Below are 15,695 nucleotides of genomic sequence, written 5' to 3'. Positions count from 1 at the left end.
GTAAAATCCAAAATAAATGTGTACATACGTTAACCAGAAGACACACAAAATGCCCATAGCAGTCATAATCATGTAAGTTACAAACTGGAAATACTGAAATGTATGCCTGTGGTAGGATGAGTTAGTACTCACATAATGTTATGGAAGGCTAATTGCAAATGAAATGCAATTATGCAATAATATGGTAAATATCACAAATAGAATACTTAATGAAAAATAGCCAAAACTGAAGCATCCTGGCAGAAGTCAGACGAGTGGTAATCCTCAAAGCTTACCAAAAGGCCCAGCAGTAGCCTAGTGGGTAAAGTCCTCACCTTGCATGATCTGGGATCCCTTATGGGTGCCAGTTCTGTCCCAGCTGCTCCATTTTCCATCCAGCTCCCTGCTTGTGGCCTGGGAAAGCAGTGGAGGATGACCCAGAGCCTTGGGACCTTGCACCTGCATGGGAGACCTGAAGAAGGTTCCTGGCTCCTGGCTTCTGATCAGCTTAGCCCCAGCCACTGGGGCCACTTGGGGAGAGAACCAGTGGACAAAGGATCTTTTCTGTAAATTTGACTTTTCAATAAAAAATATAAATAACCTTAAAAAAAAGTTTAATGAAAAGTAACAATAGGCTATGTTGAGATTGTGAAAATCCTTTAAGTTATATATAGATTTGTGTGCTGTACTATATATATATATGATCTCTTTCAACAGATTTCAAAAGTAAATATCTGACTCGAAGCTCAATATTTTCCAAAGTCTTTAATTTCTAGGAATCCATTGGAACTTAGGGTGAACAATCATTTACTTGAAATTCAGCATTTTTTTAAAGATCTGAATTTCCTTTTAGTCAATGAATTTCAATTAAATGTTAAGTACCTTTTACTTAAAATGAAACATGTAAAACTATGTTTTTTTGTAATTTTATTGTCGGGGGAAGCGTTGGCTTAGTAATTAAAATGCCACTTGGGACACCTGCATCCCGCATCTGTTTCTCTGGGTTTGCGTCCCAGCCCTGCTCTGATTCCACTTCCTGCTAAAGTGTGCCCTTGGAGGCAGCAGGTGCTGGCTCCAGTGCTCAGGTCCCTTTTGGATGATCTGGATGGAGACCCCTGTTCCTGCCTTCAGGAGTTGGCAGGCATCTGGAGGTAAATCATGAATGGAAGATCTTGCAAATAATATTTTTTTTCCTTGTTTCCTCTCTCCAGCCTTCCTCCGATATGTACATACCTAGAAAGACATGGTTGTATCTCTGAGCTGAAATGTGTGGTGCATTTTAAAAATTCTTTTCCAGACTTGGCCACATAGGTTGAATGTTTTATCACCATGTATATTTGTCATTTCTGTAAAAACATTAAAGTTTATTTTTAAAAAGAAAAGTTGATACTGCTTTTTGTGCCTACATCCTACCTTCTGCTCTAGCAATCAAAACAAAATACTCACAGAGACGTACTCTAGGCAAAAATCTCACAGCAGTTACCCAGCCTTGTTCAGGCTGTTTCAGGGCCATCCCTGCCTCTCGCTTCTCAGTGGGTGTGTATCCACCTTGTTAGTCTGCAGGCAGCTTTCTGTTCATGCTGAATGGAAACACACAGCATGGTCTCCCAGAGGAGCAGTGGCTCCAGATGACAGTGACATGATGGGTTACAGAGAAAAGCAGATGCAATACTTGAAAGCCTTCTTATCAATACTTTCTTTTCTTTATTTCTAGAGTCTGATATTTCTTGTTCGAGACTGGAGTTTCCCATACGAATTTTCATATGGAGCTGATGGAGGAGCCAAATTTTTAGAAAAACGCCTCAAGGTGTGTTAAGATACTTTTAAATATATGAAATTTCACTATAAAATTTGGGGGGGAGCAATAATTTGTTGAATATTTGGTAGCCATAATCTCATTTGACCCTCATAGCATTTTTATGAACAAACTAAGTTGACAGTTAACTAATTATTGTTTTGATTACTAACAGTAGTGATCGCAGATAAAGTAATATTTTATAGATATCTATAAAATATTTATCCCTAAAGATAAAATCTTTACTTCAGGAAATACAGTTCAGAATGTACAGTGCAAATATCAAGATTCATGTTTTAGGAAAGGTTTAAAAGTCGATTTAGCAGACATTTAATTTTGAAATCACTTAAGTCAGACTTAGAACATTTTGCTACCAGTTGGTTTTAAAATTAGAATGCCTTCTGCTTTCTATGTCATGATAAATTAATATTGTATGGATTGTTTACACTGAGTAGACCACACACACAAAAATGCCTACATGAGAAATGAGGGGAAACACCAAAAATTTTAAAAATTCCCTAAAATCAGGACCTCTGGGCTTATATTTTTATATTTCTACTTTTGAATACTCCAAACTGTCAAACACATGTGGTGAAAGGCAGTGGAAAGCAGTTCATCTCAGGTTAAAGCTATTCAGATGCCTTTCTAGGATCTACATGTATAGCTACCAGGCAACAGGAGGTTAAGTATCTTCGGATAAACTGATTTATTCGAATGCTTTGAATTATTGTTTGGATTTGTAATTACTCATTCAGCTAAAACCCCACTCATGTGAATTAATGTTGAGTTATCATAAGCTTCAACCACTACAGTAACAATGTGTGTCTGCTATACTTAGATGTAGCTCTTTGAGCAAATTCATCCCAGACCGTCTTGTGTCACTAGCAGCCCCATCATATAGTTTTGATCACTGTAGGACCAGTAGTCACACATTACAAATATAAGAAGCCACGGTATTCCTCTGATATTTTCTAAAAGTAGCTTCAATTCCACCATGATTTACTGCAGGTCTCAGGGAACCAGCATGAAGAACTACAGAATGTTCGAAAACACATCCATTCCTGTTTCACCAACATTTCCTGCTTTCTGCTACCTCATCCTGGCTTAAAAGTGGCTACCAATCCAAACTTTGATGGAAAACTGAAAGGTTTGAATTCTAAAGACTGTTTTATAGCGATTTTTTAAAAATAATCTAATTATAAAAGTGTCATTTTCTCTTTGACCTATGGCTGCTAGTTCACTTACCCACTGATGAGAAGCTGGAAATTAGAAAGTGTGAGAACTGGGGGTCCCGGGCTGGACCTCGTCTTCTGTGAATGACAGAAAGCTTGTCCCTGGGGGTCAACACTGCCTGCAGAAACAACACAGCCACCCACCTGCCTTCTGAGACACTCCCAATGTCTTCTGCTTCCTTTTCCTTATTTCCATTAAAAGGGCAACTCATGTCTGTAGCATTGGAATCTCTTATACAGAAATCAAGAAGAAACAATATGGGTACTGAATTCATACTTTTTAAAAACAGCTATGAAACAATAAATTACAGATTTAAATTCAAAATAATTATAGCTTTAAAGGTCACTAAAAAATGAATTCCTGATACCATGAAGACCAGTATCTTTTTTATTTTTATTTTTCATGATACAATTCCATAGGCTCAGGGATTTCCCCTTCCACGCTCCCCATTTATCCTCTCCCCTCCACTGTTCCCCTTATATATGTTACAATAGTATAGTCCTTCAGCAACAATCACAAATCCATCCTTCTGCTACTTAAGTGCATTATGACCTTGCAGGCATAGGCAATGGTAGAAAGTCCAGCATACTACTGTTAAGATATGTTTAACAGTTTCATTGGGAGTCCATCAAAAGTAGAGAAGCACTGTAATTTTACTTCCCAGTTTGCCAGGAAGACCAGTATCTTTAAAAAAAAAAAAATGCACTGGAGTGTTTTTCAGTCTATGGCTTCGAGTATGCAGTCATCTCTTCAGCATATTATTACTGTTTCATGATTCCAGAACAGCTCAACTTATTGGAAAAGGTTGAGGAGTTGGTTGAGAGTAGAAGGAGCATTCTAGAAAACAGAAAGGAATCTTTCCTGATAGTCACCAAATTTTAGACATATGCTTTGTGGTTTCTTAGTGTGCTACAAACATTTCTGCCTTCTTTACTTGAACAGCTAGCAGTGAGCATCCCTCCAGCTACCTGTTTAATTCACAGCTGCCTTCATGCATCATGCTGAGTCAGACAGTGATGCTGCAAGTTCTGCAGCACAACAGCCAAAGGGATTTAAAATTACTTTTATTTAAAAAAAATTTTTTTTAAGATTTATTTATTTTTATTGGAAAGGTGGATATACAGAGAGGAGGGGAGTCAGAGAGGAAGATCTTGCATCCGATGGTTCACTCCCCAAGTGACTGCAACAGCTGGAGCTGAGCCAATCTGAAGCCAGGAGCCAGGAGCTCTTCCAGGTCTCCCATGCGGGTTCAGGGTCCCAAGGCTTTGGGCTGTCCTCCACTGCTTTCCCAGGCCACAAGCAGGGAGTTGGATGGGAAGCAGGGCCACGGGGATCAGAACCAGCGACCATATGGGATACTGGTGCTTGCAAGGCGAGGACTTTAACCCCTACGCTATCGCACCGGGCCCATTACTTTTATTTTTTTTATTTTTTTTTAAAGATTTATTTTTATTATTTTTTCATTGGAAGGGCGGATATACAGAGAGGAGAGACAGAGAGGAAGATCTTCCGTCCGATGATTCACTCCCCAAGTGAGCCGCAACGGGCCGATACTATGCCGATCCGAAGCCAGGAGCCTCTTCCGGGTCTCCCACGCGGGTGCAGGGTCCCAAAGCTTTGAGCTGTCCTCGACTGCTTTCCCAGGCCACAGGCAGGGAGCTGGAAGGGAAGCGGGGCTGCCGGGATTAGAACCGGCGTCCATATGGGATCCCGGGCGTGCAAGGCGAGGACCTTTAACCACTTGCGCCACCGCGCCGGGCCCATTACTTTTATTTTTAAAAGATTTATTTATTTTTCTTTGAAAGGCAGATATCCAGAGAGGAGGAAAGACAGAGAGGAAGATCTTGTTCACTGATTCATTCCCCAAGTGGCCACAATGGCCAAACTAAGCTGATCTGAAGCTGAAGCCAAGAGCTTCTTCTGGGCCTCCCATGCACGTGCCAGATCCCAAGATCTTGGACTGTCCTCTGCTGCTTTCTCAGGCCACAAGCAGAGCTGGATGGGAAGCAGAGCAGCTGGGACATGACCAGACGCCCAAATTGGATCCCAGAGGATGCAAGACAAGGACTTCAGCCACTAGTATGTTGCGCTGGGCCCTAAAATTACTTCTTAAAAGAGTATCAAGGACCCAACGAGGTAACCCACTGACTAAAGTCCTCACCTTGCATGCACCAGGATCCCAAATGGGCACTGGTTCTAATCCCGGCAGCCCCGCTTCCCATCCATCCAGCTCTCCTTGTGGCCTGGGAAAGCAGTCGAGGATGGACCAAAGCCTTGGGACCCTGCACCTGTGTGGGAGACCCAGAAGAGGCTCCTGGCTTTGGATCAGCTCAGCTCTGGCCATTGTGGCTGCTTGGGTAGTGAACTAGCAGACAGAAGATCTTCCTCTCTGTCTCTCCTCCTCTCTATATATCTGACTTTTCAATGAAAATAAAATCTTAAAAAAAAAAGAAAGAACATCATGCTAGTATCCTGTTTCAGGGAAATGGCAGATGTGAAGAGTAAAAGTATAATTTCTCCCCTGCACCTATGGCTTTTACTTTGATAGCTTTTATGTAACTTTATAGCTAGTAATACATTTAGTGAAATGCCAGATTTCTTAATCATCCCAGTTACTTTCATATTCATTTTAAATTATCTCACCTATTATTTTTATAACAGAACAAATAGTGAATACATAGTAACACATAAACACCGAGCTCCTGTCTTTTCACTGTCACTCATGGTAAAGCCACTGGTGAATAACCACACCACTAGATGTCATGCAATTACCTAATGGCTGCAGTGTATTTTGAAATTACATAAAGGGAGGCTTCCACAATGCATCTATTCTCTAGAGAGCTATAAACAGCAGAGGAGGGGCGGGCTTTCAGCAACAGTCCTTTATTGGGACAAAAAGTGCTCTGGCTTGTTCAGTACTGTAGTACACAACAACAGTTCTGAACTGATACATTCTGCAAAGCAAGAGCTCAGGGAAAGAGATGAAGGCAAAACACACAAATCAGAATCCCACTTGTTAAGATTCGCTCTCTATCAGATGTTACTCTCCCATTCACAGGCACATTGATCTGCACTCTGGCTTACAACTTCCTGAGTGGAGTTTAGCAAAGAAAAACAAGAGGCAACTTCTGTTGCCCTTAACGGTTCCATTTTAATGAACTTTTCTACCTCTTGGCTGGCTGCTCTCTCCTTTGTGCAGTGTCTGCACTGGCGTTTCCTCAGGCAGTCCTGCAAGTCTGCCAGCTGCTGGCTTCCCATTGCACTTAGTGCTGTTCGTTTGGTTATCTCTCTCTGGGCCATCTTGTCAGCAGGCATTTCTTCAGAGGTCTGGCATCTGGAGGCAGTCAGGTGGAGAAAGAGACCTCTGAAGCAACAAGGATGTGAACAATTGTTCTTTGATACTAATTTTTCATGTGTTGTCTCACACTTACTGTTAGAGATAACTTTCCATTTCAATATCAGTAGTAGTCATTCCAGTCACTATTTTCCACAGACCCTGGCTATACTGTTTATTACCTTATCTTAATGTTTGTGATGTGGCCAGAAACTTAACAATATTAGTGGAAGTTTGGCCAAGGAGAATCATCCTCCACACAGCAGGTCTGGCCAGGAACCATTTAAAGGATGGGAAAGCAAGGGATGGCAGTATGACTATGGAAGAAATTGAGGAAATCAGAGATTTTATTTTTGTGCCATGGAGGATTGGATAGGATTTTTAAAATAATGATGGATTTGCTTTTGCTTGTAGAAATAGACGATGAATTCATCAAAAACTTGAAAATACTGATTCCTTGGCTACTTAGTCCTGAGAACCTAGATATCAAGGAGATCAATGGGAATAAAATCACCTGCCGAGGTCTGGTGGAGTACTTCAAGGTATCACTGTTTCTAGCGAATTTGTGAGTACTCAGATTTGACGAGCAGTCAAGCACTTAGACTCTAACTTGGAGCAAAGGTATGAAGCACTCAAGAGAACCTTGCTTTTGAAAATTTTGTGGTAACTCCTTACTTTTTCTGTCTTCATTTACTTTGAGGGGGATATATTTTGAAGTATGAGTGTATGTAAGAAGTGGAAAAGTCATGTGTGTTTTGGGAGGAGAGGTATCTGCAGAGTCCGTGACATACAATGAATTTTCATTCCAAAGATTTTCCTTCTCTATTGAAGAAAGTCCTTCCACATATCCTACTCTATATCAGATATTCATTTACTTCAGATAGCAGTGAGTACTTTTTAACAGTGGAAAAATTCAGTTACTAGCATTATTTATCAGTTGATGTTCTATAAACTGAAATATGATTTTTAAAAACCTGTCTTACTTACTTGAAAAGGGAAGGAGCAAGAGAGACAGAGACTAAGAGAATGAAGTAGATACATATCCTTCCAACTATTGGCTTACTCTAGGTTCACTCTACAGATGCCCACACCATTCAGGCTGGACCAGGCTCAAGCCAGGAGTCAGGGACGCCATCCATTTCTTGTGTGAATGGCAGGAAGTACTCGGGCTATTATCCACTGCCTTCCAAGGTGCACCTTAGCAGAAAGTTAGAGTAGAAGTCGAGGTGGGCCCCAGCCTTAAGCACTCTGATAGGACATCCAAGTGGCTAAACATTCTGTGCCACACTGCTTGCATCTGAATTTTTAAAATGTGTTGTCTCTTACAATTACAAACCATTTGTCTGACCTTCTTTCATCACTTTCAATAAAAAATGATGCTATTTATCCAAAATTTAAATTGTCAATTTTAATGATGTGGAACAGCTTATAATTTGCTTGGAGATTGAGAATACCAATCTTTTCCTTGAAGTTTATTTTATCAGCAAGGCACAAATCCCTGTGGGAACTGAATCCCACACAGAGGGATATGAGAAAGTTAGAAGCACTGGCCCTGAATTGAGCCTAAAGTAAGGGTTTGCAGGTGGAGATGTATAAAAAGGGCATTTCATGAGAAGGGAACATGATGAAGAAAGGGAATTAAATATATGTATACGTTTCTGAAAATGTTTTGAAATTATAAGACTTAGAATATAATTTAACATGAAAAATATTGATTGGAATTGCTTGAACATGAGTATTTTCCTTTCTTCAGGCTTACATAAAGATCTATCAAGGTGAAGAATTACCACATCCCAAGTCAATGTTACAGGTATTAATCAGGAGGCATGGCATTATTACAATGCTAAGCCTTCCTGTTGCTGTTTACATATGTGCCAATGTGGTCAACAGAAATCAGCAAAAAGGAAAACAAAATACTGGAAAGCATGTTTTATTGGATGATTATCTGTCCAATAACTACCCATTTATGTGTTCATCTAAGCATTTTTTCAGACACATGTAACAGCCTCATTTCTGTGGATACAACTGATGCCAAAAGCTTTTCATTCTTTGTACAAAATTTGTTTAGAGGATGGACTTATATTGTAATTCATGTATGTAACAAACCTGTTGAAAAGCAAATCCAAATTATATTTATCTGAAAATCGATACATATATTTGGTTATTTATTTGGCAGAATAAAAGGGAGACAGATCTTATTTTTTGGTTTACTCTCCAAATGACCACAGTGGCAGAGGATAGGCTGGGCTGGGCTGAGGCCAGGGGCCAGGAACTCCATCTAGGGTTCCCATGAGAGTATCAGAGGCCCTAAGCACTTGGGTCCTCTGCTGTTATTTTCCAAAAACACAAATGCATTATGGAAGATGAATTGGAAACAAAGTAGCTGGAACCTGAAGAGAGTTCCAATATGAAATTTGGTATCACAGGCAGTATCTTTACCTATTGTATCACTACACTGACCCCCCATGTCCAAGTTTTTAAATAAGTGGTCTCCATGAATAAATATTAGGAAAAAAGAGAAACATGTCTTCCTTACAAACCCAAAGAACTTAAGTTCTGAATGTTTTTTTTTATCAGTAACATACTGTTCTGTCAGTAGGAGTATTTAAGAAACTTCAGATATACTTTTTAGATATTAGCACGTATAAATGTATTATGCATTATTTCCCTTGCATTTAAATTTGTAATCTTTCCCCTGCACTAAAATATTTGAGAGCAAAAATCTTCAAAATGAAAATTCATCTTAGAATTGTGATTTACTGGATAAAATCATGTTTTATGCATTTGAAAATTTTAATTTTACTGATTTAAAGTATATGGTGGAAGTATTTCAACAGGTTCAAATTATTTGATCATTTTGGTTTCTTTCACATTTCTTGTATATGATGCTCTGACATGTGAACTGCCTTTGGAAGCTGAATAAATATGAACTCCATTTTACAATGTAATCTTGTACTCTGTTCAAAGGCCACTGCAGAAGCCAACAACTTGGCAGCCGTGGCAACTGCCAAGGACACATACAACAAAAAAATGGAAGAGGTAAGATTCAACAATATTTTATATGACTTCAAGTAAAAAAAAAATTTCTTTGCAGAATTTGTTGTTTTTCTTCTACATAATACTAGATTCACATGCAAAGATGTGGCTTTGAAGTTGTTCTCAGATTCCTGATTACAGTCACATATTGCTTAATGATAATGTACATTTGGAGAACTGTATTATTTAGTGATCTTATGTGAACACCAATCACAGAGTGTATTTATACAAATATAGATGGTGTGGATGAATCCACTCAGTGTATCCCCTTGATACAAATCAGTACAAGATGGATGAGGCTGCACAGCACATTGTAACAGAGTGAAAGGTTTTTTTTTGGGGGGGTGGTTAAGAGATATAAATAACATAAAATGATAAAAATAAATACATAAGTCAGAATATAGTCATTATCAAGTATTCTACATTATCAAGCTTTTACCCAGCTGACTGTACAAGTTCTTGGCCACCATCTTTACATATGTGTAACATCGCACCACAGTGTCACTATGGCGTGATGTCACTGTCACTGGGTAAGTTTTTTAGCTCTATTATAATCTTATAACTATCAAATATGTAGCCTGTCACTTCCTGAAATGTTATACAACCAATGGTTATTACTAATAGTTTCTAACAGATAGTACTGCCTATGTGAAATTTGGATGCAGTCTGGACTGCATAAACAAATGCTTCTTTCTACCCAATACAGATTTGTGGTGGTGACAAACCATTTCTGGCCCCTAACGACCTGCAGACCAAACACTTGCAGCTTAAGGAAGAAGCTGTGAAGCTATTTCGAGGAGTGAAGAAGATGGGTGGGGAAGAATTTAGCCGGCGTTACCTGCAGCAGTTGGAAAGTGAAATAGATGAACTCTACATCCAGTACATTAAGCACAATGATAGCAAAAATATCTTCCATGCAGCTCGTACCCCAGCCACACTGTTTGTTGTCATCTTTATCACCTATGTGATTGCTGGTGTGACTGGATTCATTGGCCTGGACATCATAGCTAGCCTATGCAATATGATAATGGGACTGACCCTAATCACACTTTGCACCTGGGCGTATATCCGGTACTCTGGAGAATACAGAGAGCTGGGTGCTGTAATAGACCAGGTGGCTGCAGCCTTGTGGGACCAGGTAGGTATACTTTTGTCTCTCTTCAAGTATGTGCAGCACACATTTGAATAGGCATCCTTGTAACAGGTGCTCGGTGTTAGAAATATACAGATTAGTATAACTCAGGCCCCTGTCTTCTGGAACCTTACAGTTAGTCATGATTATCAATACTTCACTATAGTTAACAGTATATGAAATCCTGCCTAATGATTTTGCAGTTAATATGTCAATTTAAAAAAAAAGGATTTTAATGTTCTTTTTTATTTTTTACTCCCCAGATGTTAACATCATTGATAGTAGTATGGAAAAGTATTTATTTAGCTGATCTGATTTGAATATCATTACTTCCTGTATACAACCTATCTTCTAGCATTGCCTCTATTAGAGGCATATATGAACCACTGTTACAAGCCATCACTTAACTCTTTTTAGTATAAAATATATATTATGAACAGTATACATACTAAAAATATAAACAGCATTATATACTGAAAACAGTATTGAATTACTTCAGTTGGTCTCTATTTGAGTTCATCTTTTGCACAGGCCCACAGACTGGGCCAATGTTCGGCCTCTGGACTAGCTACTTATGTCTCAGTTGTCCTTGCTGGTCCTCTGAGCCACATCCTAGGGAGTTGGAGTCTCTATGGTCTGTTGTCCAAATAACCAATTATCAACATGGGAGACAATTAAATATATCTACACAAAGGATTTACTCACTGTATTATTTATTATTCTCAAGAAGTCTTGTTAGTTCATCAGAATTTGACAGAATTCAGTGAAGCTAAAGTTGAAATCCTTCAGAAAATTTTGGATGTAAGACTTTTGTATGATTATTATATCTGCAGGTAGCAAGTGACAGCTATATGTTTCTCCCAGCATTAACAGCATACTTTAAATTCTTTAAGATAGATTCATAACTAAATGGACTTAAAAATAATCTAGCTGAGACAAACTAAAAGTTGCATGCATGATAGGGAACAAATGAAATAAAAACTAGATCCCCTAGGCATTCACTCTTCAATAGTTGCTCAACTTATTTTTTTAATTTTTTGACAATTTTGACATAATTAGGGTAAAAAGGTTCAAGCACTACAGGAAGATGGGCAAGACAATTAGTTCCATATTGTTTCCTTAATATGTCTGATGTAGAAGGGGATTTTAAGGGAGAAGCCCCACCCAGTCTCCCACCCACCCCAGGTCCCGGATGTGGGGTATGCTCTAGTTGCTCAACCTTTAAAGGTTGAAAATGGGACAAATTGAAGCCAGTCTCAAAAGCCTTCCTAAAATGTGATGCTGAACCTATGAAGGATAGATAATTGGATTCTCTAAAAGATTCTGATGAAGTATATAACTTAAACTGAAAATTCTACAGCAATATGTCTTGAAGTTTTACAAGTTAATACTGTAAACACAGTTCAGTATCAAAATGCTATTAATGAAACAGGATATATACTTTTCTTTTTTTCTTTTTAAACTGCCTTTGCCACAGGGAAGTACAAATGAGGTAAGTTCACTTTTTTTTTTTAAATTAAGACCTATGTATTTGGAAACACTGTATTTCATGAAATGACCAGGCATGAATGAAAAGCCATGTAGATTAGAGGATATTTGAAGACTTCTAGTTCTATTTTTCTAACATTTGCATTTTTCATTGTGAATTTTAACAGTTTAAAAAATATTTAGTTTGAAATTAAACCCAGACATCATTTATTATTTGATCTGCACAAAAGAAAAAGTTTACCAGAATTATGAATGAGTCTTAGTCTGTGTCCTGAATGTATAAAAACATAAAGCTTCTACACGGTGCAGTCTGCTGCAGTGCAGAGTGAAATAAATTATGAGGCTTGAGAGAATTTAACTACTGGGAGATTTTTAAATACAGTTTCAATGTTCACAGGTTGTTTTTAACTTTGGCTTCTGAGTAGCAGTTACCCACACTCCAGGCCAGTGTGCATTCTAATTTTCTTGGCATACCTCAGACCTAACCTGTAAATCAGCACCCAATTCTTCTACTATGTATCTTTGGAAAGAAGTTGGTTACCCTAAAGGAATCATTTGCTACATTAAGGAAAATGAACTCTGTGGACTCATTTAGGTCATCATCTTCAGAAGCAAAGCTAGTCTTGAACAACTACAGTGAGGATCTAGACTCTTTCCTGAGTCTGTACTACAGTAACTAGCCGAATTATATCGACTAATCAAATACTAGTGACACATTTTTAAGACTTATAAGTTAACAAGGACTTAATTTTTGCAGAAATCAGTTAAAATTATTTAACAGGTAAAAGCAAATGCCACTTTTAAGCCAGACATTAAGAAAATATCGGAGTTTTTAAGAGAATGCATTAAACTGAATATATTAGGATTAGAACATAACAGAACTACAAAAATACCATGTTGTACTAATATCCATTTATAGAACTCATAATGGTGCCATTCGAACTTAACGACATTAGAAAGATTAAGAGAAAATAACATACTCACACATGATCTTAAATAATGCAATTGCTTGGGAATATATTACTATTTGAAGGATATCAAGTATGTATCCAGATTTTAAAATTACATATTACTGACTCTAGAACTAAATTAGATAACTCAGTTTTAATTGACTTCATTATGTGAAATCAGAAGGAATGGATTTTTTTAAATTGCAAAGTCAAAGGTACAGAGAGGAGGAGAGAGAGAAGATCTATCTGATGATTCACTCCCCAAGCGGCTGCAACGGCTGGAGCTGAGCCAAACCAAAGCCAGGAGCCTGGAGCCTTTTCTGGTGTGGGAGACCCAAAGCTTTGGGCTGTCCTCGACTGCTTTCCCAGGCCACAGGCAGGGAGCTGGTTGGGAAGCAGAGCCACCGGGCTTAGAACTGGCACCCATATGGGATCCCAGCGCATTTAAGACAAGGACTTTAGCCACTAAGCTACTGCGCTGGGCCCAGGAATGGACTTGAATGTTAGCTGAGGGGGTTAAAATGCAGTATGTAGAATTTCCTGTGGTTCGAACACTATTATGATGACACAAAGAAACATAAAAGATAAAGGGTTTTGTTTGTTTTTAAAATATTTGAGAAGCAGAGGACAGATGGACACAGTGAGAGCTCCTATCTGCTGCTCTACCCACCAGATACCTTCAAAAGATAGGATGAGCCAAACTGAAAGCAGGAGCGAGGTAACGCAGTGGGTTAAGCCACCACCCACAACACCAGCATTCCCATGGGCATTTGTTCAAGTTCCAGCTACTCCTCTTCCAATCCAATTTCTTGCTAATGCTCTCTAGAAAGCAGCAGAAGATGGCCCAAGTACTTGGGCCTTGTCACATAATGGGAGATGTGGATACAGAGTTCCAGGCTTTCTGGCTTCATTCTGGTCCAGTATCAGCCATTATGGCCTTTTTGAGGAATGAATCAGTGGATGGAAAGATGCATCTATATAAGTATGTATGTATCACCCCCCACCCCCGCAGCCCACCCTCCCCAGCTCTGTGTAACTCCTAACTTTCAAAAGAAATCAATCTAGCAGAGCTCAGATTGAATCCGGGAATTCTGTTATGGAATTTGGGTGTCCTAACGGGTGGTCTTAACCACAAGTCCAAATACCCACTCCCATCAGAATTAGTTGCAATGACAAAAGGCCTTCTGAGGTAATGTGTCTGAATAAAAGGTTTTGTAATGTACGAACTAAGTAAAGCAAAGCAAGGAATGCAGTATGGAAGGAGTATGATAACATGCCTTGCTGTATGACCTTAACAAGAAAGAATAGAGAATAAATTGTTCCTGTTCTGGAAAAAAAATAACTGTCAATCTGAAGTTATGAGTATCTACTGTGAGCCAAAACCTAGTAACATTCGCGGTGTATTGTCAGCACAGCTCCTGAGCATCATGGTGAGCTCTAACAGGTGTACCAGAAAAGCATGCTCGGTCTGAGAATAAAAACCCTGACCTTGCAGATCAGTCCACAAATCTAAAGACATACACACTGCCAAGGAGAAAACTGAGCTTTTGAACTTTAAAATGAGATACTTCCACATCTTAGAACAATGATCTAAAGATTATAAATTGAGCATGCTACATTTTATACAGTATCACAAACTAAAAAGGAAAAATTGTACATCTCTGTGTTTAATGTTTTTGTAATACTGATTTCTTGTGTTCTAGGCTTTATACAAGCTTTACAGTGCAGCAGCGACCCACAGACATCTGTATCATCAAGCTTTTCCTGCACCAAAGTCGGAAGCTACTGAACAATCAGAAAAGAAGAAAATTTAATGCAGATTTTGAGAAATACAGGTGCATGACCAATTTTCAGCTAAATAGCAGTTTTATGTTTCCATGCACACATTCAAAGTGCTTCCATTAGAACAGAGTAAAATATCAAACACCTTTGAAGACTACAAATGATTTAGTTCTTTTACTTCAGTGTTTAACAAGCAGACATCTGTATGCATGGTTATATCATTTTGTTAACATGTACAGTTTCCTGATTTCACCTTTAAGTATGCTGTTATAATTTAAAGTATTTGTCCATTTATGATGACAGTGTGTATTCTGCTTGAATTTACTACATTCTATTACTGGGTTATAATTAAACCATGTGGTAATACTACTGCACATTTGAATATGCTCATTTAATTTCTACAGAAAACAAATTATTTCACATAGCTAGTTGTGAGACTCAGCATCACAACTCAGCAGACTTAATCTATATAATTTTACATAGAACATGAGTTACTTATTTTTAAACATTTAAGAGCGTCCCAGTCACTTTACAGATACTACATAATGCTTTTATATTATGGTTTAAGATCTACTATAAACTTCATGATCAAAAATGCACAAATAATCATTTTGTATATGTATGAGTTTCAATGCATTGTATATTTTTTTCTTTTGGTACATAAAGAAATGTATTCTTCACAAGGTTTATTCTTTTAACATATGAAATATTAAAGTTTACTCTGGTTCCTGTTCCTAACATTAAAAACAAATGCGTATTGAATTTGGAGATGTTTGGGTGGTACTGATGTACAACAAAGATTTTTCTTTTTAAAAACTCAAGATGCATTTTCTTTGATGTTGACACAATTACAAATTTAAGTTTCCACTTTAAGAAACATGTGAATCCTTTAGGTAACTTGCAGTTAAGTAGTAATTCTGTACTTGCATTTCTGATTATTAAAATATCTGATGAAATTCCACTGCT

The 15,695-nt window shown here is 38.2% G+C and overlaps 1 protein-coding gene across 2 annotated transcripts in view; it reads left to right on the top strand.

The window, feature by feature from the left end:
- The window catches only part of ATL1 (atlastin GTPase 1), a 67,324-nt gene extending 51,865 nt beyond the window's left edge, over window positions 1-15,459 (top strand). The window contains exons 7-14 of one of the 2 annotated variants that reach the window (XM_040969554.1): window positions 1,694-1,786; window positions 2,783-2,921; window positions 6,756-6,883; window positions 8,095-8,151; window positions 9,309-9,380; window positions 10,084-10,515; window positions 11,987-12,001; window positions 14,651-15,459. In XM_040969554.1, coding sequence (XP_040825488.1) covers window positions 1,694-1,786; window positions 2,783-2,921; window positions 6,756-6,883; window positions 8,095-8,151; window positions 9,309-9,380; window positions 10,084-10,515; window positions 11,987-12,001; window positions 14,651-14,761 — 1,047 coding nt within the window. In that variant the 3' untranslated portion in view covers window positions 14,762-15,459. The remainder of the gene's footprint in view (window positions 1-1,693; window positions 1,787-2,782; window positions 2,922-6,755; window positions 6,884-8,094; window positions 8,152-9,308; window positions 9,381-10,083; window positions 10,516-11,986; window positions 12,002-14,650) is intronic. The other variant, XM_040969555.1, reaches the window with a different exon arrangement.
- The last annotated feature ends 236 nt before the right edge of the window (window positions 15,460-15,695 follow it).

This window comes from Ochotona curzoniae, unplaced genomic scaffold (genome assembly GCF_017591425.1).
Source record: "Ochotona curzoniae isolate NIBS_2020 unplaced genomic scaffold, NIBS_Ocur_1.0 scaffold_4701, whole genome shotgun sequence".
In the NCBI taxonomy this organism is placed as follows: domain Eukaryota; kingdom Metazoa; phylum Chordata; class Mammalia; order Lagomorpha; family Ochotonidae; genus Ochotona; species Ochotona curzoniae.
This window is presented reverse-complemented; position numbering and strand designations above follow the sequence as displayed.